The sequence below is a fragment of the Bubalus kerabau genome, chromosome 2, assembly GCF_029407905.1.
Source record: "Bubalus kerabau isolate K-KA32 ecotype Philippines breed swamp buffalo chromosome 2, PCC_UOA_SB_1v2, whole genome shotgun sequence".
In the NCBI taxonomy this organism is placed as follows: domain Eukaryota; kingdom Metazoa; phylum Chordata; class Mammalia; order Artiodactyla; family Bovidae; genus Bubalus; species Bubalus kerabau.
In genome coordinates, this window is record NC_073625.1 from 113108114 (window position 1) to 113133568 (window position 25455).

General features: G+C 41.6%; 2 protein-coding genes across 2 annotated transcripts in view; one reads left to right on the plus strand and one right to left on the minus strand.

Moving 5' to 3' along the window:
* Positions 1 to 324: 324 nt before the first annotated feature.
* Positions 325 to 3411, minus strand: LOC129644463 (interferon-induced, double-stranded RNA-activated protein kinase-like). Its single transcript, XM_055570088.1, has 3 exons — positions 3247 to 3411; positions 2593 to 2663; positions 325 to 964 (listed from the first exon to the last, which is right to left on the minus strand). Exons 1-3 carry the CDS (start codon positions 3409 to 3411, stop codon positions 325 to 327), a joined length of 876 nt encoding a protein of 291 aa, XP_055426063.1.
* Positions 3347 to 25455, plus strand: part of CASR (calcium sensing receptor) — a 37700-nt gene continuing 15591 nt past the window's right edge. The window contains exons 1-4 of the mRNA XM_055568377.1: positions 3347 to 3471; positions 9161 to 9584; positions 12024 to 12330; positions 16496 to 17380. Coding sequence (XP_055424352.1) covers positions 9397 to 9584; positions 12024 to 12330; positions 16496 to 17380 — 1380 coding nt within the window. The 5' untranslated portion in view covers positions 3347 to 3471; positions 9161 to 9396. The remainder of the gene's footprint in view (positions 3472 to 9160; positions 9585 to 12023; positions 12331 to 16495; positions 17381 to 25455) is intronic.

A 25455-nucleotide genomic window follows, 5' to 3' on the forward strand; every position in this document is an offset into this window, starting at 1 on the left:
AGATTCATGCATTTGTTTGTGTGTTTATATTCCCATCACCGTTTATAAAAATGAAAGATTTAACATGGTGAGGAAATTGGAGTGAAACAAGAGCAGTAAGAAATAAGAAAAAGTAATACCATAAGTGATATTAGAACACAAAAATGCACGCTTCTAGTTTCTATCTGAAGTAAGAAAAAATGTAAACCTTTCTTCAAATGTGGCAAAAAAAAAAATTAAGAGAAAAAATGAAAATAGAAGATAAATACCATCAATATTCCCAAGCAGATTTTAGACAGTGACAGGAAAACGGAATTATCAGAAGCAGGATACTTTTTAAAGTATCTAACATGTGTTTCGTTTCCTTTTTTCTGTACCATTATTCCACTCCTTCAAAGTCTTCAGTATCTCAGATGTGGTAGGTTGTTTCTTGGGGTCCACTGAGAGTAATTTCTCCAGAAGATCTTTTTCTTTGTCATCAAATACATCTAAGTTGCCACTCCTTAGATCGTTAAATAACTTCGCTGTTTCTAAATAAGTGGGACATATATGAAGAAGTTCTGCAATAATCAGCCCCAAAGCATAGATGTCCACTTCATTTCCATAGTCTTTCACAGAAGAAAGCTGTTCTGGGCTCATGTATCTTAAAGTTTCCTTTTTACTTGTCTGCATTTCATCATTTTTCAGGGATGTACCAAGTCCAAAGTCTCCAATCTTGATTTGGTTCATAGCTACTAAAAATATGTTACTTGGCTTAAGGTCTCTATGAATTAACTGTTCTGAATGTATATAATGCACTCCTGTTGTTATTTGTTGAAAGAACTCCAAAGCCAAATGTTTGTCTGGTTCCTTGCCTCTTATTTTGTCAATCCATTGCTCCAACGTACCTTTATCACAATATTCCATTTGGATGAAAAGGCACCTAGTCTTTGATCTTGAAGAATTTAAGCTTTCCTCAGGATCATAATCAAGCCCATCCCAACAACTGTGGTAGTGAATGAAACATTCTTACATTTGACTTTCCCATGGATCATCTTCTTATTGTGAAAATACGAAAAGAATCCCTCAAATTTTCTTTTTAATACCAGTGAATCAATTAATTAATGAATATTTATTAAATGCCTAATGTTTCTAGGCAAAAATAGTATCAGATCTATCTCTGTCTTAAATAGCTAACAATCTAGTTGGATAATATGGTGACCATGAAAAGATAAGTAAAAAAGATAAGTATAATCACTTCTGAAAGCAATTTGGTATCATCTAGCAAACTTATGGCACCCCACTCCAGTACTCTTGCCTGGAAAATCCCATGGACTGAGGAGCCTGGTAGGCTGCAGTCCATGGGGTCGCTAGGAGTCGGACACGACCGAGCGACTTCACTTTCACTTTTCACTTTCATGCATTGGAGAAGGAAATGGCAACCCACTCCAGTGTTCTTGCCTGGAGAATCCCAGGGACGGGGAAGCCTGGTGGGCTGCCTTCTAAGGGATCGCACAGAGTCGGACACGACTGAAGTGACTTAGCAGCTTAGTAGCAGTTTCTATCTTAGCTAGAGTGGGGCCACAAATTTGGCTTGCAGCTTCCTAACAGTTGGAGCATAGAGGAAAACAGCAGATAAAAGATTCATAATGTCTATAAAGTAATTTGGGCAGTTTTGCCAAAGACCAGGATTCCATTTACTTAGAGATGTGTCCCAGTGGTATGCTTCAGTAGATGCTAGTGCTTCACAAGAGCCCTTGGTTAAATATCCAGGATTTATGCAAGTTGTTTGTTAAGCCATTGGTAGCTTGAATTCAGCCATGGTGGGAATGTTCAGTAAACACTACAAATCAGGGCATTTGGGGGTTTGTTTTTGTTTTTCACTTGGCCTTCAAAGAGCTGGTTTGCCAGCACACCACTGCATGTTCCCATGGTCCTTGTAGGGGGACACAGTTTTGAGGCCAGAAGAGCTGCAAGTAGGAGAGAGAAGGGCTTGGCGTGCAAGTTTATTGAGTTCAGCAGAAATATTCCCTTAGGAGGAGAGAGAAGGCATATATGCTCAAAACCGGGAAATGACTCTAGTATGCATCTGTGCTCACCTCTCCCACCTCAATCCTTCCTTCTCCCTGGTACTACCTTTTGGAATTTCATAGCTGGGGTTACAAAAAATGCTAGGTCCAGGGAGAGGCAGACATACCTCCCCATTCAAAAATGCATCCAGAGAGAACGGGAAAGGCTCAGGTGAAGGGTTTTATGCTTTCACTTATGTCAGCACTTCCCCAGCCTGTGCTTCACAGCATTGTAACAAGTGTCCTGAAGGGAGAAAAGTGTCCCAGGCTGAAATAAATCTGGGAATGAGTGGGTTAAAGTGAAGCAGCTTTCTTTACTGCAAGACTTGTCAGAGCTTTGGGGAGGTGAATGTGCCCTTGTGGCATAAAGTACACAACCTTATTTTACCTGCAGAATACTTAGTGGTGGCAGGTCATCTTGGGGAACAAAGCTGAAAAACGCCACCCTGGGTTGTCAGGGTTCCCTGAGATTTTGAAAGGCAATACTGAGACATTACTTAACAGAAATAGTTTTTTCACATAGGACTTGAAGCTCTGGTATTTTCTCTATAAAAACGTGACTTGCATGTCTTTACTTTTCACCTGAACCATTTCATTAAGTCTGAGGGTGTCCACACATCCTATCAGCAGAGCTTTCTTAAAGGAAACATTTCAGGACAAGAAATTTCGTAACTTGTGTCTCACACCCCCAGGAACTCATTCAGTTCTGCCATGGAACAGAACAGGCAAAATCAAAGCCCAAAGCCAGTGTCCACTTATTTTCAACTCACGAGATTCTCAACCAGAGAAATGAGCATTTCTTGTCATTTTTTAACTTGGAATTTTCACCCCCCTCAACTCTCATTCTATTTTTTCTTCTTCTGTCTCTTTTTGCAATATTTTTGTAAACTTCTAAGACAGTGTATCATGCCCTGGGCCCTCCACACACGTAGTCAGTCAGTCATTCACAGAACCCCTCCAGGTCCCAGACCCTGCGTCAAGGAGCTCATAGTACAACATTAATGAATGTCCATTTCCTCTCCTATTCATCTTCTTTATTTGCTTTGAGCTCTCTTCCCCACTTTGTTCTGCACCCCATGCTGCTCCTCCCCACTCAAGTCCATCCTTCCTTTCTTGTCCCTTCCCTGGTAGCTTTTTCCAATGACTAACAGGAACCCACTTCAGCTGGTTTTTTATCACGCTCCTGTCCTTGCATTTTCCGACTCAATTAAGCCATTACCAGAGCTAAATGAGGCATGGACTCTTCAAAAGTCACACCTGTCGTCAGGGAGATGGAGGGTAAGAACCTGCGCAGCTGGTGGGCGGTGGCGAGCAGGGCTGGAGAGAGGCAGCCGAGTGTGACCCAGCAGTCTGTGCTCCCGCGGTGCTGAAAGAGGGCCCTCATGGTAAAACAAGGTGTCCCCTGCTCTCATATAGAAAGAGTGAAGTCTGACACAGAACTGAGGTCAGTCACATAGGTGATCACAGATAAGAGGTCTCTAATTCTTTGGCAAATGTGTATCAGGTGCTTATAATAACCCACATTGTGGATGTGTCCTCAGCAAGAGGTAAAAAGCCTGTAACCAAAACCAGCTCCACGGGGTTTTGTGATTATCAGTTGAATTTTCTCAGGTTTTTCCTTCCTGTTCACCCCCATTAAAATATATATGTTTCATCTTTCTGCAGTGGTGGCTTCACAGCTTACTGTTAGTATTCTTCAAAATCAGAATGATGAAAGAGGGCAAAGATTACAGTACAATAAACCAGAGACAAATCCGTGTACTTGCCCTAGGAAGAAAAATGATAAGTGATCTCTATTGAAAATCAATTTGGGTTCCATAATCACCTTTTTTCTAGGCAACCTAGAATTCTTATTTCTGCAGGCTGGGAGTTGAGAAATTGTACCTTCTGAGCTTGTTGTGCTTCTCATTTACTAAGTGATTTTATGTTCAGAAGGTCTGTGCCTCTGTTTTCTCTCACTGAAATGTGGGCAAAACCATTCTCTAGAGTACAGAATTTCTCAAAATGTTAAAGCCACGGGGCAAGAGCCAAGATTTCTTTTATGAAAATTGAAGTGTTTCTGTGTTGACCCCCTAACCTCACCTCACTGTCCTGTGTTAATTTGTCCTTGACTCTGGAATTTGGATGAGCCATCCAACTTTTTGGACAAATGCAAGTTCAACAGGTATTTTGGTGGCACCCATTCAGTACCAGGTTCCTGGTTCCATGCTGGGGATGCAACTGTGATCATGAAGCCCCTTCCCTTGGGAACTTTCAGTCTTGTGGGTTAACCCCTTATCTGTTCCATCCTAGAATTGCCCAACCAGTCCCTAGTTTTAACTGGTTATGCTTCATTTATTCATTCAGCAAATATCTGTGGAGCATCTACTAAGTTCTAGGCACTGTGCTTGGTGCCAGTTTACAATAGGGAAAAGAGACAGGCCCCACCTCCTTGAAGCTTCCAGCCCCCACTGTGAATTAATTTTGTCTCAAGGCAGTCACCAGAAAGAATGTCACACCTCCCTTTGTACTTTCTCAATGCTTAATTTGTTGTTCTTCTTAGCACTTGTATCACTGTAATTATAATACACTGTCCTGTCTCCTTTTAAACCTTGAGCACCTTGCCGACAACAATCTCAACTTTCCTTCCTTAATACCTTGCACTCCCTCAGTTCAGTCGCTCAGTTGTGTCCAACTCTGCAACCCCATGAATCACAGCACACCAGGCCTCTCTGCCCATCACCAACTCCTGGAGTTTACCCAAACTCATGTCCATTGAGTCGGTGATGCCATCCAGCCATGTTATCCTCTGTCATCCCCTTCTCCTCCTGCCCTGAATCCCTCCCAGCATCAGGGTCTTTTCCAATGAGTCAACTCTTCCCATGAGGTGGCCGAAGTATTGGAGTTTCAGCTTTAGCATCAGTCCCTCCAGTGAACACCCAGGACTGATCTCCTTTAGGATGGACTGGTTAGCAAATAGAGGAGCTCAATCAATGTTTTTTGAGTGAATAAGTAATTGCATGAATTTAGAAGCTCATGAACTTGTGGAACCATAGACCAGTCTGCTCTGACCTCCCATCCCAAGTCTCTTGGATGAGGAGCTCAATGATCAATCAATCACTTGTCAGTACTGAAACACTGATGACTTCAAGGACCTTCTAAATTAAAATCAGCTAGTCTGAGTCATTTCTTCTTCTGTCTGCCATTGAGATAAAGAAGAAATACTAGCTTCAGCTTGTGTTTGAGATACTTTTTGCAGGAGGTAAACATGATTATATATGATTTAAGTGAAATGAACTTATAGTGAGGAGAACAAATGAGTTTATTTGTGACTCTTGGATAAGACACTGTTAATATCGTGCATGTGCTGCTTAATCACTCAGTCATGTCCAACTCTTTGCAACTCTGTGGGCTGTAGCCCACCAGGTTCCTTGTCCATGGGATTTTCCAGGCCAGAATACTGGAGTGGGTTGCCATTTCCTCCTCCAGGGAATCTTCCCAACCCAGGGATCAAACTGGGCTCTCCTGCATCTCTTGCATTGGCAGGCAGATTCTTTTACTACTGAACCACCAAGGGAAACCAACTGTTAACATAGCTGCCTATATATATATACATGCATATATATAGATATATATATATATGTAACAGTGGCTTAACCAGCTAGAAGCTTTCTTTCTCTGTCATGTAAAAGTTCAGGAACAGCCTGAGATTCTGCTCCATGAAATCCTCAGGTCATGGCACCATCATTCCCTGGAATATGGTTCATGGTTCAAGATAGGCTCCAGCTGTCACATCCACCTCCATGCAGCAGAACAGAGGAAGGGGGAGATGAAATAACAAAGAACAAACACCAACTCTTTCTTAAGCATAGTTTCGTAGTTTTCTTAAGCATAGTTAGCTGCCATAGGGTACTTCAGCTTATGTCCCATTGGCTAAAGCGTAGTCATATGGCCACACATAATTATAATGTAGTTGTATGACCACACATAATTATGGAGAAAGTAGTCTTTATTCTGAACAACCTTATCCAAGTAAAAACTATTTTACTGTGCCATAAAAGGAGTATAATATGAGGGATACAATTCAAAGTCCCTACCATAGATCCTACAACTGAAATGTTAGTGATTATTCAGAACTTTTGCATTCGAATTATTACAAGCTCAAGTCACAATGATGAACCCAATAGTTAATCCTCTGTGCTAGGATCACACTTGATACTTCTGTGATTGTCAATATGTAGGGGTTAGGAGGAATGAGGTGGAAATAAAAGAAAACTTTTGCAACAAAGAAGTTGGGGGTGGTGGGGCAATGGTAGTCTAGCTAAAGCAGTGGCAACAAGAATCGAGAAGGAAAAACGGAGTGGAAAGAGATGGTAGAGTCAATGGAACAATATATTTGGATGTGGGAGGTAAGGGGGAAGAAGGGTATAAAATGATTCTCAGCTTTGAAACAATTAGACCCCGGTAATTAGACTAAAAAGGGTAGTTTGGAAACCACATTAGACTCGTGGAATTAACTGCTGTAAATTGACCCAAAATCTCTACTTTATCTATTACTTGCCGTAAATTTTCTGTTGAATGTACTAATGAAGTTAATAAACTTCTCCAGGTAGTTAATCTTTCACAGGAAAAATCTAACAGGTCTCAGAGACTTCCCCTAGCAAGTTACAATGTCCCCTTTCCTCATAAAGTACACCACACAGGATTTCTTAAAATTCTGAGTTCTTGAGTCATTCTTAATTCAAGCACCAGAATTTCTCACATGAGTAATCCATTTCCCCATCTAGAAAGTGGAATTGGTATTGCCCTCTTTACCATTGTGAGGTTCAAAATACTTTGGATGTTTAAAGGACCTGACATGATGCTAGTTTCTATCTTTTTCCAAAGTACTTTCCTGTATATGCATTCAATCAACAAACATTTATTCAGCAATTCCTATTTCAGACATTGTGCTAAGTGGTGGTGAGCAAAGTTGAATGTAATCACTGGAAACAAAGTTACTATTGTGTGTGTGTGTGTGTGTGTGTAGTTTGAATGTTGAGGTGGACTCTGCCTACTGGTTGAGGAGCTCCTGAGGGTAGAGAACATCCTTGTGTGCGGCACCTTTATATTTCCAGTCCTTAGCACATGTACTTATTAAATGTATGAATGAATATATGACCAAGGACAAGAAATGAAGCCAAAAGTCTGAGAGCAGGACTGGAGACATAGAACTAGGATGGTCGTGGATGTTCAGACGTTATTGGAGACAATTCTGTGAATGTTGAGTATCTGCTGGGGTGCTCCTTCCAATGGGGGCTCAGCACCCTCTGCTCGAGTGACTACTGGAGAAGGAGGTGGGCTCCTAAGGGGCTGGGGCTGTATATGACCATGGTTAAGAGCTTGGAGTCTGAAATCAGACATTTATGCATCTAATTATAATAAAGTATGATCAGTCTTCCAAGACTGGAACTCCAAGATACAAGATATAAAAAACTGTAACAGGTGGACCTACCTAATCTGAGAGACCCTGAAGAGTCCTCTAAGTTGCTCACTGCACAACTGAGGGGTTAGTGTGGCTAGAAATCCAACCTGTGCTCCACTCCCAAGCTGGACAAACATCTTGGTAAAAGGCTGTGTCTGGCCCACAGGAGTTCAGTTATGGATGTCTGAAAGCTGAAAGACAAGGAGATGTTTTCCAGGCAAAGTTTAGGCCAGAGGGATCATGATAGGGGAATGGCATATGTGAGGTCTAAGGATTTTTAAAAAGGCCTGTACTTGAGGATATAATGGAAGTTCAGTGAGGCTGCAGTGTGGAGTTCAAAGGGAAGACTAGCAAGAGTGAGACTGGAAAGGTATTCATTACAGCTGGCGTTTCCTGTGAGTTTACTAGTTACACTGTGCTAATGGCTCTCCATGCATTATTTTATTGAGTTCAGAGGTTAAGTAACTTTTCCAAAGTCAAATGGTTGGAACTATGATTCAAAGCCAGGTTTAACTCCAGAGCCTGTGTTCCAAACCACTTGTTACATGGCATCCAAAGACTTGCAAAGGTGGATTGCAAAGGGACAAAACCAGAGACAGGAAGACCAGTTAGGAAATAATTGCACAAATCCAGATAAGAAATGCTGGTGGACTTAAGATGGCCTTGGGAATGGGAAACAGCAGGTGCATTCCAATGACATTTAGGAAGTAGAGTCTATAGAACATGGTAACTATTTGAATGTGAAGGACAGTCATGAGAAGAGGGAGGAGGTAGTAAGGAGTCCTTATTTTGTGTCTTTGTGGATAGATAGCATGTCATTTGCTGAGCCAGAAAACAGAGGAGGAGGAACTAGGTTGAGAGGAAGGTGAGTTTAGAGCCTGTCAAGTTGGAAGCACCTGTGGGACATTGGGGTGGAGATGCCCAGCTGACAGTTACAGTGCTGGGGCCTGAGCCTGGCCTGAGCCTCAGGAGAGGCTGTGTAATCAACATGTAATTGGTGATTGGAAGTTGACCCACAGAAAGGGTGAGACAGAGTGTAAAGTGAGAAGCAGAGAGCTCCTACTAGGATAATGGTGCTAAGGCAGAAGGACCATTCCCTAGATGCAGCTGTAGAGCCTGGTAGAACATAATCAGACCCTTGATTTATCTGCATCCTTTACAAGACCTGCTCTTCAAAGGTTTATGGAGTATCATTTTACAAACTGAAACCATAGATCTGGGATGAAGAGGCCCCAAAATGGGAGGCTACCATAATAAATAAAAATAAGTGGCCTTCTCTGACATTTTTGTTTGACTTATAGTCAGATCCAAACTTAAATATGACCCACTCTATATTTTTCATAAAAACATGTATGCTGAATAAAAGAGCATTAATAATATTATAATACAAGGAACAGCTACCACTAGGCCAGTTCTAAGCGTTATTCATAGGGAAGAATGAATGGATTAAAATTCAGTGGCAACATCAGTGAAGCTTTAGTTTATCAGTGGCCTCTTTAAACACAGTTCTGCTCTGAATATGGGCAAGTGAAGTTTTCTGTATCTTACATGAATTGCTATAAACATGAGCCTCTAAGCGATGCCCTCCCCACCTGCCTCTCTAAATGGAAATACTGAGCCACTTCTGTTGCGGTCATCCTAACATGGGATTGAGGCTTAGCTGAATTCATTTTGCCTCTCTTTTTTTTAGAAAGTACTACACACGGTCTCTGCATGATGTGACTTCTGAAGACTCAAGAGCCACCCACCTCACTAGTCTGCAATGGAGAAGGCAGAAATGGAAAGTCAAACCCCACGGTTCCATTCTATTAATTCTGTAGACATGTGCCCCCACGGCAGGGAGTGAGTCGCACCAAGGGGGAAAGTCCTCAGGGGCCCCCAGACCACCAGCGCTTGAGTCCCTCTTCCTGGAGAGAAAGCAGAACTATGGCACTTTATAGCTGCTGTTGGATCCTCTTGGCTTTTTCTACATGGTGCACTTCCGCCTATGGGCCCGACCAGCGAGCCCAAAAGAAAGGGGACATTATCCTCGGGGGGCTCTTTCCTATTCATTTTGGGGTTGCAGCGAAAGATCAGGATCTAAAGTCGAGGCCGGAGTCCGTGGAGTGTATCAGGTAAAGTCAGAAGTTGCTTCTCCTCTGGGTGGTTAGAAAAAAGCGTACCAAACCCAAAATAATTTTTTCAAAGTTGGTTCTCTTTTCAAAAATGGTAATTAGTCATCATGCTGATGCTTATTATCCCCTCCCCTCATTTTTTTAAAAGAAATTTTTCTAAAAATCAAATGTCAAAGATATTAAATAGAAAAACCCATTGGCTGTTGGAGCCTGTGCTCGGTCACTGGGTAACTGAGTCATGATTGTTCACCTGGAGGCAGTGTTGCTTAATGGAAGATTAAGTACCTAGAAAGAAATTTATTGTAGGTTTTTGCAAACCTGAGTAGTAAAACCTCCCATTAACCTTAAGTGCTCCCAATGGTCATAATTGAGTGTTGGCTGCCTCACTCTGATTTTTTTAAGGATTTTAAAGTTGAAAGAAGCTTCGGTGACTGGCATGACCCAGGCATCTTCAAAATGCAGCCCATAGCATTTGGAACCACTCCTATTAGAAAGTCTTATAGAAAGCTGAAATCGCCCTGCTAACACAGAATCCAACTCCCTCATGGACTCTCTCTTCAGCCATTAGAAGACAGCTAACTTGCCCTCTTGAATCATTTCTTTTCCAGACCTAGTAGTCTCGGTTTTCTAAATAATTATTTCAGGGCATGATTTTCAGACCCACACCACTCTGGATGCCCTCTGTCTAATGTTCCCTAATTTATCATGACTCCTCTTATGGCATCTAACACTGGGCACAATTCCTTCAAATAGTGTCTGACTTCTGCAGAGGACAGTAGACTGTATACCACCACCCTTAATCTGAACATCAGAGACCGTTACTGCACCTCAAGCCTTGACCCATCTTCTGAGAGAGAAGAGCACTTTCTCCTGAAACTTAAAACTTCCAGATGGGATCCAGCACGTCTCCTTTGTCTTTCTGATAGCTAGAAAATGAAAATGAAAGCTACAATTGTTCCAGCAAAACTGGTTTTCTGCTCATGTTCTAATGAGGGTTCACAAATTAGATAACATTCTCACATTTTTTTATGAGTGCAGAAAAGCTAAGTGCAGAGTTTTGATGCCGCTGCTTATAACCTTCACACAATCCATGAGGACACATATCCTGTTTGTTGTACCCTAGAGGACAGAGTTGTGCAGGTACCACATACATAGCTGAGATCACGTAAGAGCTTGCCCTGAAGTAATATGTATATATTAATTGTATTAAAGAAGGATTGGAGAAGGAAATGGCAACCCACTCCAGTATTCTTGCCTGGAAAATTCCATGGACAGAGGAGCCTGGCAGGCTATCGTCCATGGGGTCGCAAAGAATCACACATAACTGAGCAACAGAGCACACACGTGCACACACACACACACACACACACACACAAAGATAGGAAAATCAGTTTAGCAGTATAGATGTTTTGTGTAATGAAAAATTGTATAATATGTCTTCATAACTTTTCAGGTTTAAAAATAAACAAATGAAGGAAATATGAAGAAATATTACTAAGAGAAAATGTCACATTAAAAGTTAGACCAGGAACTTTGGGAAGCTAACTGATACAGTGAAGTATAACAGCTTATATTTCTTTCCCCCTGCCACTGAGTTCAAGTCATGAAACCCACAATACAAAAAGAGAACCTGCGAAATCGTTAGGTTTTCTTCTCTGGGCACTGATACAGATCTAGAACACTTACCAAGTTCTCACTATGTGCTGTGTCCTGGGAGGGCAAAAGCTATGTCATGGACCCTATTTCTCTTTGTTCATTTGCCTGATTTTTATTTAAAATAATGTTCTTTGAAAAGCAATGCATGCTCATTTTTAAAAATACAAAGTATAAAAGAGACCAGAAAAAGCACACAATGTTAAAACTCATCATTCTACCACCCAGAAGTAACCACTGTTTGTGAACAGCTTCCTACACATAATATGTGTTTGCTTGTTTGTTTATGAAGATGAGATCACTCATTTCTCTTTCCCCTTCAACCTCCAGAAATGTCATAGTTTAAATTTGTGACTGCAAATCTGAAACTAGTTTTAGGTTCCTATGTGTTAAAATCCTAATCTATTTATATTTTCACTGATCCTTTTTTTTTTAATCTCTGTATTACTGTTATTAAAATACTTCATATCAGCTACTTCAAATTCTTTACTGGATGATACAGAAAAAATGATTCATTCTATTACTAACCACAATCCTTGTTATTATTGATTCCTAACTTTGTGAGAGGCACCACACTGAGAATTTTGTGTAGTTATCTCATATTCACAGCCTCCCTCTGAGGTAGGTGTTATCCCTGTTTTACAGAGAGGACTTTGAGTCTCAGAAAAGGCAATGTCATGAAATTAGAGTTACAGAGCCAGGTTCAAACCCAGATTTGCCCAGTCTGTACTCTAAAAAAGTTGACCAGAAAGCCTCTTGCTTTCTTCCATTTCTTCTTTCTTCCAGGTATAATTTCCGAGGATTTCGCTGGTTACAAGCTATGATATTTGCCATAGAGGAAATAAACAGCAGTCCAGCCCTTCTTCCCAACATGACCCTGGGATACAGGATATTCGACACTTGTAACACCGTCTCTAAAGCCTTGGAGGCCACCCTGAGTTTTGTGGCCCAGAACAAAATTGACTCTTTGAACCTTGATGAGTTCTGCAACTGCTCAGAGCACATCCCCTCTACCATCGCAGTGGTGGGAGCTACTGGCTCGGGCATCTCCACAGCAGTGGCCAACCTGCTGGGGCTCTTCTACATCCCCCAGGTACCCATGCTGCCTTAGATGGGGCGATGAGGGTAGGGATCAGGAGCAGCAGGCTCGGAGGATGCCACACCCAGTGTCGATACAGTTTGCTGTTATATTTTCCTTTCTCTGGTTTTACTTTGGCACCAAAGATCTTTTAATTATCTGTATCATGACCATTGGGGATTTCTGAGACCCCAGAGTCATCAACATCTACTAGACCTTCACAATTCTTCCAAAATTATTTCAAACATAAAACTTTTTTTTTTTAACTTTAGTGTTTATAGCCATTATTCTGCCCTTCCTAAAAGGAGTAAGACCAAATGCTGTAAATCCCACCTTTCAAACCAAAAATATCCACCGTAAATCCTATTCCCTGAAAAGTCTCTGTCTCTCTCTCTGGCTGAAAGTTTAGCTCAGAGGAAAGTAGAGCATATTTTCTCACCGGAACTTAATCATTATCTTGCACATTCTAGAACTGGAAAATATCCTGTTTCATTCAACAAGTACTTGTACAATGTATATGAATAAGCAGTGTCTACTGTGCAAGAGCTCAGCCTAGATAGGGAAATAGATGTCTACATTTTCAGATATTAACAATTCACTGAAATAAGTGCTTTAATAAATATTTGTTCAAAGTTGCATGTTTTTTTTTTCACCAAAAAAAGACAGCAAACTCTAAATGCCATTTTGTGACCTGATTTTTTTCCCATTAAGTCTATAGAGCAAACCTTTTTTCGTGTTAATATTTATAGGTCTGTGACATCATTTTATAATAGTGAAAAATTGGAAACAACCTAAATGTCCGTGGATGGGAGAATCAGCCCAACTGGGTTGCATCTCTGATATCAATTTTTAAATGTAATTATAAATCACACTTTAAATTATTTTCTTCAACGTCTAGTATTTAAAATTTGCAAGAGTACCTTTGCTAATTCATATTTCTAGGCTGGAAGGTTTCTATTTCCTTGGTGATAGCCATTATCCCTTTTTATATACATGGCAACTGAGAAAGTCTTGTCATCATTTCCCAAATCCTTACTTCAGGGAATTAAAGGTGTTTCCCATGGGGAAGCCCTGGCTCTGTAATCTTTGTGCCAAAATGATCTAACAAAGCCCGCAACAGTAAATGTGTTGGGCAAGATGCAAATATGCATCTTTATATTTGGCATATTGTGCCGTAGTATTTTAAAACACAGTTAAAGCAAGTTGTCATGGTCAACAGATGTAAGATGTAATTGCCAACAAGTAAATAAAGAACATGAAGGGGAGGGTTTTAATTCACTGTGGTTTGGATGAAAGAGCAAGTTAAGTTGAACTTGAATTTTAAAAGTGTTGAGGAAACCATAACGATTATCAGTCAAACCAATGTAAGTATATCTGTGGCCCCAGTTCTCTGTCATGGCTGCATGTTGGAATCACTTCAAGAGGTTTAAACATACTGATGACTAGGACTCACCCACCAGAGATCCTTGTTTAATTAACGTGAGATGCGGCCTGGGCATCAGAAGTTCTGAAAGCTCTCTAGAGGAGTTTAACGCACAGCAGAGCGGGGAACCACTGCCCTGCAAGGTGAGGACTGCTGCTGCTGCTGAGTCGCTTCAGTCACGTCTGACTCTGTGCACCCCCATAGACGGCAGCCCACCAGGCTCCCCCGTCCCTGGGATTCTCCAGGCAAGAACACTGGAGTGGGTTGCCATTTCCTTCCCCAATGCGTGAAAGTGAAAAGTAAAAGCGAAGTCGCTCAGTCATGCCTGACTCTTAGCAACCCCATGGACTGCAGCCCACCAGGCTCCTCTGTCCATGGGATTTTCCAGGCAAGAGTACTGGGGTGGGGTGCCATTACAGAGGCCCCAGTTGTATTTCTAATGCCACTCACGCCACCAAGTGGCTGGAACAAGTGGGCTGGCTGGAAAAAGTTGTGGTTAGAAGTTTTCTGAATCATTCATGAGACTCTTCCCTCTTACAACAAAAAAGTTTTGTGTATTTTTAAGGGGCTTTTTTGGGGGAGGAGTGCGTAATGAAGTGGTATTTATCCCCACTTTTATAGTTTGCCTTTCTAAAAGTAGACAAATATTATAAATGCATTCTTTAAAAGAAACATAACCATGAAGGATAAGTTTGTTTGTAATTTTTAAATCTTTGAAACCCTTTTGGCCCATTTTTCAAAAGAAGATCAAGAAGTGAACAATAATGAATGAATTTACAAAAGGCCTGAATAGACTTTTCTGTCACTTGAGTCTGCAAATGGAGCTCTCTAAAAACAATAACATCTCAACAATTTATCTAACTACCTGCCTGATGAGATCTCATAGTAGAACAGGAAGGAGGTTGTTTCAATGAAAGAAAAAAGTGTCACTCTCACATTATAATTCCCCAAATCAAAGCTCTTACCATTCCCTCATTTCTGAGAAGTTCCATTTAGTGTAAAAATGCTTTGTCCTTCAGAAGAAATGGTCCAGTAACTTGGAACTTCCTCACTGGTGAGCCAGAATACCCAAGGGTGCTGCAGATGAGCTAAGACACTAATCCTCTCTGGGTCTGGGATGGTGGGTGGGGTCTAAGGTGGTCAGAGCTGGTCAGTCTCCTCCATTTACCCCACCTTGCCATAAGGTGAAAAGAAATTGGAAGCTCTGCACTAATGAATGCTTTACATGGTATTTGGATACCCCTTTAGGCAAAGATCTTTTACCACCAAAGATCTTGGCTTTCAGTTGTTGGTGACCCACTCCCATGCTCAAATATAGAACTGGCTATGTCCTAGAAAGTGGAAATACATCAAGACAGCTTCTCCAGGGTGTTTTTCAGCCTCTCCAAGTTTGGAAGACCCACATCAAAAGCCTGTCAAGGGACCTCCCTGGTGGTCCAGTGGCTAAGAGTCTAAGCTCCCAATGCAGGGGGCTCGGGTTTGATCCCTGATCGAGGAACTAGATCCCACATGCCAAAACTAAAGATTGAAGATCCTGTGTGCCAGTACAGCCAAATAAATAAATAAATATTTTTTTTAAAAGTCTGTCAAGCGGCCTCGACCACCACCTGAAACTGCAGAGGAAAGGGCTCTCAGTGGTGGTTGAGCTCACTGAGAAGCCAGGACAGGAAAGGATGTTTTTCTAACTATATTTGATCATGTGCCTCATTGGTATTGTGATAAAGGGGAATTGAGCCTAATAAACCTAAATGGCTAATTGAGCCTAAATGATAAGCAGTTCTTAGAAATGACTGCAATTGTGGGTACTTTTGTCTAAAGTACTGTGGGGGTAGAGTAGGTGGCAAGATAGGGGAAGAAAGAGAGGGAATAGCTGGGGACTAGAAGAGAGAAACCAGGCAGAATAAGAAAGGGAAACCCCTGGGGCTCCTCTAAAGAGCCTTAGGTTCATAATCCAAAGGGAACCTGACTCCTTCCAGAAGTGAGTCACGGACAAAGTGTTCATTATAGTAAAGGGGAAGCTAAAATATTCAAATGAGAGTGTGGACCCCACAGGCAGAAGATATGTACATGGAGCTATTGTAACCAATGAAGAAGCACAGAGAAAGGAAAAATCATGAAACAGTGCATACAGGATAAGCAGATCCTATGATTGTTGAGTTGACTTTATAGCCAGATCCATTTTTTTTAATTTATTTTGTCTATGGTGGGTTTTTGTTCCTGCACACAGGTTTTCTCTAGTTGCAGTGTGTGGTTTTCTCATTATGGTGGCTTCTCTTGTTGCAGAACACTTGCTCTTGGGTATGCAGGCTTCAGGAGTTGCATCTTCAAGAACTCTAGAGCCCGGGTTCAGTAGCTGTGGCTCAGGGGCTTAATTGCCCCAGGCAGGGCACGTGGAATCTTTCCTAGCCGAGGATCAAACCCATGTCCCCTGCATTGGCAGGTGGATTCCCAACCACTAGACTACCTGGGAAGTCCCAAACCCATTTTGAAGGGAGCAATGTGAAGGATCACCTCCTAGGAATTAGAATGCTCCTTGATAGACTGGCAGGTGCTTGAGTGTTCCAGTGTGAGCTCCAGTGTGAGCACACTGGAGAGAAACAGATTCTGGTTGTCTTCACGCTTTTATCCTGTCTGCAGTGGCCAGCATGGCCAGCATGTCTGATGTATTAGATCAGTGAATACTCAAAGATTCTCCTCCACACTGCCTTGAGGTCCACCTGGCACTTCCCTCACTCATTCAATCTGTATTCTCTCCAGGTCAGCTATGCCTCCTCCAGCAGACTCCTCAGCAACAAGAATCAATTCAAGTCCTTCCTCCGCACCATACCCAATGATGAACACCAGGCCACGGCCATGGCTGACATCATCGAGTACTTCCGCTGGAACTGGGTGGGCACAATTGCAGCTGACGATGACTATGGCCGGCCAGGGATCGAGAAGTTTCGAGAGGAAGCTGAGGAGAGGGACATCTGCATTGACTTCAGTGAGCTCATCTCCCAATACTCTGATGAGAAAGAGATCCAGCAGGTGGTGGAGGTGATCCAGAATTCCACCGCCAAAGTCATTGTCGTCTTCTCCAGCGGCCCAGACCTGGAACCCCTCATCAAAGAGATCGTCCGGCGCAATATCACAGGCAGGATCTGGCTGGCCAGCGAGGCCTGGGCCAGCTCTTCCCTGATTGCTATGCCCGAGTATTTCCATGTGGTCGGAGGCACCATTGGGTTTGGTTTGAAGGCTGGGCAGATCCCAGGCTTCCGGGAATTCCTGCAGAAAGTCCACCCCAGGAAGTCTGTCCACAACGGTTTTGCCAAGGAGTTTTGGGAAGAAACATTTAACTGCCACCTGCAAGAGGGTGCTAAAGGCCCATTACCCGTGGACACCTTCCTGAGAGGTCACGAAGAAGGAGGTGCCAGGTTAAGCAATAGTTCCACTAGCTTCCGACCTCTGTGTACTGGGGAGGAGAACATCAGCAGTGTCGAGACTCCTTACATGGATTATACACATTTACGGATATCCTACAACGTCTACTTAGCCGTCTACTCCATTGCTCATGCCCTACAAGATATATATACCTGCATACCTGGGAGAGGGCTCTTCACCAACGGTTCCTGCGCAGATATCAAGAAGGTTGAAGCTTGGCAGGTACCTCCTTCTCTTAGATAGCAGTTCACTGTGTAATAAGCAGAGTTGGACTGATCCAAGCAAGACAGATTAAAGTGGTTACCTCAAAAAGTCAATACCTAAATGAGGTCACTAGATGTAGCCTTGGAGTCAAATATCCTTTTCAAACATCTGGGCAACTGACTTCTGCAAAACTGACAGTAATTTAATTTGATTCTCTGTTTCAAGCCTTGAGCTCAGCTATTTGTTAGGCTAGTGGTTCAAAATACCTGGAGTATGGTCCCTAAATATCTTTAAATATCCCAGGACAGATTTAGTACTGGGCAGAGTGTCTTTATAGTGCTTAAATTAAAGATATTGTTCCCTTGTAGGCAACAAATATTTCTTGAGTACCTATTATATCCCATATGCTAAGGGGCATAAAACCATAAAATTAGTGTCACTATGTTTAGCCACCTCTTTTGCCTTTATATTACTCACAATATAATGTGTCGGACCCCAAGAAAGTCAACTAAGCTTAGGACACAAGTAAATCAAGGGCACAGGGAAAAAAAAAAAAAAACTCTTCTTAAAAAGATGCTAGATATTTCAAAAAGAAGCCCTGAAGTAGTTATCATAAAAAATAATCCAAACTTCAGTGGAACCTCTACTCTTTAGACTTGTTTTGTATTTTTGAATTGTACACAGGAGAGACATAATCTTCTTTTATTTCATAGAGCTTCTGAAGATCAGAGTCTGACCTGACATATCCCATGAAGCCATTCATGTCTTGCATATGCACTTTGATTTTTCAGTCAGACCATGTTTTATGCTCTCTTTGTATTTTCCTCTGATAGACTGAACTATCAGAGTTCATGATGAGAGGGTAGTGAGGGGAGAGTGTGGAACCCTGAATATGGGTCGAATGACTCAGCATCTAGCTTCAGCTATGGTTCTCCCTTTTACTGTCTGCATCATCTCAGGAAAGACACCGCTCTAAGTCAGTCTCTTCATCTGTAAAATGACCGTAATACCCAGCCTACTTTCCACCCAAGTTTTTTGGAAAAGGAAATGAGATGATCTATGTGAAAGCAATTAGTAAATTTTCAAACTCTGAACAGGTGGTGATTGTTTTAAGTAGGAGTCCAACATGCCTCAAATTAATCAATAAACTGGGTAAAAATTGATAATGAAAATAGTTTTACATACAGAACCCAACCACCTCAAACCCGTGGGAAAAATTGCCAAGAAACAAAGGGTGTACATCCTATGTCCGTCACTTTAGCAATTCTCATAGAATAAGAAGTGACTGTCTAGGCTGGTAGAATGAGCCAGGAGGACCTACAGGTTCTCAGCCCTCCTTGTGTATGAAAAGTCTCACTCAGACATCACTGTTGGCTAAATGTTATAAGGGACTTAAAGTTTCCTTCCTCACATTGCACCCCACACACTGCCTGACAAAGAAAAAGGAGCTCTAATGAAGGTCAAAGATCAAAAAGACTTCAGAAACCGTGATACTAAGGAGTGGAGTTTCAAGAAAGAAGAATAGACCGTCTTTTAGTAAATACTAGTGTCTTTCTCTCTTCCCTTTCATGTCTCCCTCTCCTTCTTCCTTTCCTTCCTGAGAAGCCTATGGGTAAAAAAAAGCCCTAAAGAAAAATCCCAGGGTGGGATTGAAGGGAAAAGAGGCTTCCAGTGGGTAGTTCGACAGGTCTGCTCTTAAATGACGCTTTTCCCAGACAAGGAAGTCAAATCTGGATGTTCAAGGCTGAAACAGACATATGAGAAAAAAAAAAAGAATTAAGCTATAGTCAAGAGTGCGACTTTCAGTTTCATGCAGTGGAAAATTCAAACCAACTGGCTTAAACAAAAGCATAAACATTATTAATATCTCACAATACTGAAAATCTCAGAAAGACTCCAAGTAAAACTAGACTCGCTCTTCATCTCTTTGTTCCTTATCCCTTGGGGTTAGCAGTTTTCCACCTCTGCAGCAGCTTCAGGCTCATAAAATCCTTACTGCTAGGTTACCCTTACTTCCCAGGATTTCTTGGAAAAGTCCCAGAAACCACATTGGTTAGACAGCTTGAGATCACAAGTCCATCCATGAAGTTAGGAATGGAGTTCTCCCAAACTACTTAGACTGAGCATAAGAGGGGAGTTGGATCCCCAAAGGGCAATCAGAATGCTATTAGCAAAAGGAGGAGGAAAGAAAAGCTAAGTGGCCAAAATAAAGAGTAGCCACTACACAGACACCTCAGCTGACCCTAGGACAGGTAAGTATATGTCCTCCTGGCTCACATGAGGTCTGGTACAATCCAGGAGAGGAGACAGGAAAATAGGGTCAGTGCTCTGGGGAGGAGCAACATGTGGGCATTGGGCAAAGTGTCCTGTGTGCTTGCTGTAAAGTCTCCTTTAAGCCTCAGGAACCCAGCGGTTGGGTGGGCGTTCTGCAATTTAAGATCTTCACCATGTCTCAGTCTGTCAGGAGATGGACCAACAATTATTCACTCTCATTATTAACACCTACATGGAAACATATCACCTGTACAATCTATACAGTCTAATCCTGGAATTCCACCCCCACCTTCTCTCAATTCTCTTCTAAGCCAATCTGCCTCATACCTCCCCACAAAGCACTTACTAGTTTTGGGCATAGTACTTGTACCTGAAGAGCTGTCAATATTTGTCTCCTCTGTCATTGTCCACCGTGAACTTTTAACTTTTTTTCAAAATTCTCTTTCTTCTGGAAGTCTATTCTAATTATACCCCTCACCACCACCACACACACACACACTTTCTGACCATTCTTTCTTCTTCACTTTTGCCATTTATATAGACCCAATTTAATCTTCTACAGCTCCTCAGTTCTTATCAACAAAACTTCTGGTTAAATAAGTGAAAGTGAAGTCGCTCAGTCATGTCCAACTCTTTGCGACCTCGTGGACTGTAGCCCACCAGGCTCCTCCGTTCATGGGATTCTCCAGGCAAGACTACTGGAGTGGGTTGCCATTTCCTTCTCCAGGGGATCTTCCTGACCCAGGGATCGAAACCAGGTCTCCCGCATTATAGGCAGACGCTTTAACCTCTGAGCCACCAGGGAAGAGGAGCCCTAGTTAAATAAGGTCAATCACAATTTTCTTCTTTTGTTGATCTTTTCTCCCCATAAAATTTATCAGTCAAGTCATAAGCCTTTAAAGTAACACTAACAGGTAACAGCACACAGCATGCAATTCCCTCCTGACCTCCACAGACACCCCCAAGGCCTCCTCTCACCACTCCTCAGCTTTCTCTTCCCTCTGACTCCTTTGCTGTTCTCTGAGCTTCATAAAAGCAGGAACTATGTCTGTATTGTTCAGCCCTGGGTCTAGAACCTCTGACACCTGAATATGTGTAGAAAAAAAAGAATGAATGAATGAATAGCAATCTAGTTGATTTGACCTGACAACACAACAGAGAGTCCTTTGCAGACAATTATTCAACCCAACAACCCAGCCTTGAATCAATGACTCTGGCCAGGATATTCTAGACGCTGATTGGATGAGCTTGGGTCACATGCCCAGGACAGTCTAAACTCTGATTGAATGAGCATATTAAATTTGATTTAATAATCAAATTTGAATGGAACATCATGTACATAAATAGGTAAGGAACCACCTGCTTCCTTCTTTCAGGATGATTGTGCACAAGGCACGCTTCCTGCTTTCTCCCACCTTATACCAGCCACTTACTAGTCAAAAATAGGCATGCATGGGAATTCCGTGGTGGTCCAGTGGTTAGGAGTGGATACTTTCGCTGTGGGGGCCCGGGTTCAATTCCTGGTTGGGGAAATAAGATCCCATAAGCCGAGTAACACAGCCCCAATAAAGGTATGCATGATGAAAGAATGGTGGTGATAACAAGAGTCAAATGGAATTCATCTTTCTAGGAATTGCTGGTACCATTGGGGTCTGGGAGGGAGGGGATGAATTGAGGTGAGAGCCAGAGGCAGTAGAGGGGAAATAAGAAAACATGACTGAGGTTAGAGAAAGGAATTGGTCCTGGATTTCCTTACACTCAGCACAGGAAGTGGCCATGAAGCAATAGACTCTTCTTCTCTATGTGAGCTGTCCCTCGTTTTTGTGAACAGAGTGCTTCATGCAGTCCATCCCATTTTCCCTCTGTGCTAAGAAGTTATGTCATATGTACATGCTGGAAATTCTAGTTTCTAGTCTTTGGCTTAATTCAATTGACCCTTAGAGTACATACCAAGAGGTGATTCCCATTTATGCTTATAATGAACAATAATTTGACTTTAAAATCCTTAAGAGGAAATACCCCAAAAGGCCACAAGATGGAAATATTACCACATACTAGATAATGCATGATAATACACACAATAGACGATACATAATAATACATAATAAGTGATGCATGGTCCCTCTTCTAGAATGCCTTTCTTGGCGTTTAGTTTTCTTTTTGACTCTGTCAGTCTCTGTCTATATATTATCTTCTATGTTTAAGTCTTTCCTTCAGGTTTTTTTTTTTTCTTTTTCTTCCAACCCAAGGATTGAACCTATATCTCCTGTGTCTCCTGCATTGCAGGCAGATTCTTTACCTGCTAAGCCATCAGGGAAGCCCTCTTTCTCATATTTCTCCCCAGATAAAATAATTTAGAAGCATATTACACAGAATTATAATCTCGAGTAAAATTTGTATTTCATTTTTTAATGGAACTATTAGTTCCTTCTTTTAAAATTCTCAAAAAAAAAAAAAAAAGTGTGTCTGTGTGGGGATTCCCCAACAGTTCCGTGGTTAGGACTCCACACTTTCACTGCTGAGGGCTAGGGTTCAATCCTTGGTCAGAGAACTAAAATCCCACAAGCTGCATGGCTTGGCCAAAAAGATAATAAAAATTAAAAAATAAAATAAAATTCTAGAAGAAGAGTGTTTTCTCTGGGGGAAATATCTAAATTATTTTTTAACTTATGTTGCCTTTTTGTGGGTCAGTGATTATCACTTTAAAGGTTCCCTATCATTGCTTTTAAGGGTGAAATGGTTTCCATCTCTGCCTCTGCTGCTGCGAAAGCTATTGATATGATCCAGAAAATCAGGTGCTTGAGTACCTAACTTGCAAGTCAATATACCATAAGAAATATTAAAGATGCCTAAAGAGATGACTTGAAGACATGACTTAGTAAACTGATAATTGATTATTAATGGACAAGGTGCAAGTTTTGACTACAAAAATGCAACACTTGTGTTATCCTACTTATATACCTGCTATGAGGATGAAACACTACAGTACTGTGCAGGTCAGGATACCTGAAGTGAGGAGAAAGTAAATGATATCTGAATGGACCTTTAAGGATGGATAAGATGTATGGAGGGCTTCCCTGGTGGCTCAGATGGTAAAGAATACGCCTGCAATGCAGAAGACCCTGGTTTGATCCCTGGGTTGGGAAGATCCCCTGGAGGAGGGCATGGCAACCCACTCCAGTATTCTTGCCTGGAGAATCCGCATGGACAGCGGCGGAGCCTGGCAGGCTACCATCCATAGCGTCGCAAAGAGTCAGACATGACTGAGCGACTAAGCACAGCACAGTACGATGTATGGAAAGGATCTATTCCTTGAAGGAAATGTCAAATGCAAAGGCAAAGATAACAATACAGATGAATAACAAAAACATCATGAAAAAAATCCATATTGAAAAAAAGAGAGTACAAACTGTATTGTGCAATTTATATGATATTCTATCTCTAATGATAGAAAAAAAAAAACAAATCAGCAGTGACCCGGGGCTGCACATGGGGTGAGGGTTGACTTGAAAGGAACATCAGGAAAGCCTTTTGGGGTGACAGTAGCGGTAGGTACACAGGCATACATATTCACCAAGACTCAGGGCTCTACACTTAAAATGGGTGCATTTTATCCTACGTAAACTATACGTCAATAAAGCTGATTAAATAGGGGAAAACAACAGCAAGTCTCCAAGGGAGGGCAGGTCATGCACCGAGATTTGAATGCCGTTCAGTTTGGAACACTCCCAGTTACTGCCTCTTGTGTCGCCACCAGCATTATACATGTCTCTACTATCCCATTTTAAAATATGTCCATCTTCTCAACCTAAACTTCACATCAGTCACACTGTTGTAGCTAGAGATAGACAACCTAATAGCTAGGCGATTTAATCTGACTCCTATACCTCTATAGGTGAGGAGGGCATGGCAACCTACTCCAGTAATCTTGCCTGGAGAATTCCAAGGACAGAGGAGCCTGGTGAGCTACAGTCCATGGTGTCACAAAGAGTCAGACACAACTGAGCGACTTAGCACAGCACACAGCACCCTTATATAGGAGTATATATTGTAATGTTGGAGAGTTCAGACTCGAGCACCAGACTGCTGCTGCTGCTAAGTCACTTCAGTCATGTCCGACTCTGTGTGACCCCATAGACGGCAGCCCACCAGGCTCCTCTGTCCCTGGGATTCTCCAGGTAAGAATACTGGAGTGGGTTGCCACTTCTTTCTCCAATGCAGGCATGCATGCTAAGTCACTTCAGTCGTGTCTGATTCTGTGCAAGCACCAGACTAACTGGATTTAAATCCCATTTGCTACCTAACAGCTTCATGGCCTCGAGTAGTCACTTAATGTGCCTGTGCCTCATTTTCCTCACCTGAGAAATAGAAGCCTCTATCTGAAACTTACGAGTTTGTTATGAGATGACATTAGTCAATATGCATGCAGTGCTTAAGACACTGCCTATGCATAATGAACTACTTTTTAATATATTTGGCCTTTTTATTAAAAAAGAAAGGATCATGCATTATATAATTACTGTGAATTACTTTATTGCAGCAAAGTGAATAATTCTGGCACTCACTATATTAAGAGACTTCCATCCTGCATTTTAGGTGCTGATTGATCCCTTCATCATTCTTATATGGAACAGCTGTGGTCTGGGACTTACCCTTCTCTTCCGGCAACTCCCAGCTTTCACTCCAACATTATTACACTATGGTGATTCCAACTTTCTTTTTCCTCAAGAAAGTGGTAGGGGTTTTATAGTCAGTTTACTCCATTTTTTAATGGTTACTGAGAATTAAATTTGCCTATAACCAAGAACATAACATGCAAAATATAATATTTAACTGCAATTTTCTAAAAAGACCACAGAAGAGGAGTGTGGTAGGCTACAGTCCATGGGGTCGAAAAGAACTGGACACGACTGAGCGACTTCACTTTCACTTTCAGAAGGTTTGTTTATCTTTTTAAATCAGAAACAAGAACTTAGGTTACATTTATACCTCAAAAGGAGAAATTGTGTTGGCCCTTAATCCCACAGAATAATTTTAAATATTTTTCTTTTTAATATATAGGTTTAAGTTCCAACCGTAAAAGTCTTATTAAAAAAAACCTAATTTTTATGGTCCTCCTGCCTATTTACTCTTTAATATCACATTGGCCTTATTTTTCTCATCTATCCTCAGGTCAGTGAAAACCTCATTTGGGGCACCATTTGACAAACCCAGCAGTATTGATTTAATATCTGTTCTATTATTCTGGGGTCAGGAAGATTCCTTGGAGTAGGAAATGGTGACCTACTCTAGTATTCTTGCCTGAAAAATTCCATGGACAAAGGAAGCTGGCAGGCTATAGTCCATGGAGTTGCAAAGAGCTGGACACAACTTAGCAACCAAACAACAACAACAACAACAAAATAAATTTCCAGCCACAAAGGTCCCAGGGTGCTTTCTCCTCTGGATAAGATGTTTGCACTAAGTCTTACCTCTGCCCATCTTTATCTCTTGTCCTGTCTGAGGCTAGAGTTACCAGGTCTCCTTAGTAAACTCTCAGCACCAAGTATCCTGGAGGTCATCTTGGTATGAAGGTCTCTACCTGCTGCTGAATGTCAGCTCCACCAGCGAAGTCGTATTTGTATATTTTAAATCTCTTTTCCCTTGCTTTCTTTTTTGAAACAGCTTTTATTGAGAAATAATTCATACACCATACAATTCACCTATTAAAATGTACAAGTCAGCAGTTTTTAGTATATTCACTGAGTTGTGCAGACATAACTGCAATCAATTTTAGAACATTTCACTGTATCAAAAAGAAATCTCATTTTCCATTCCCT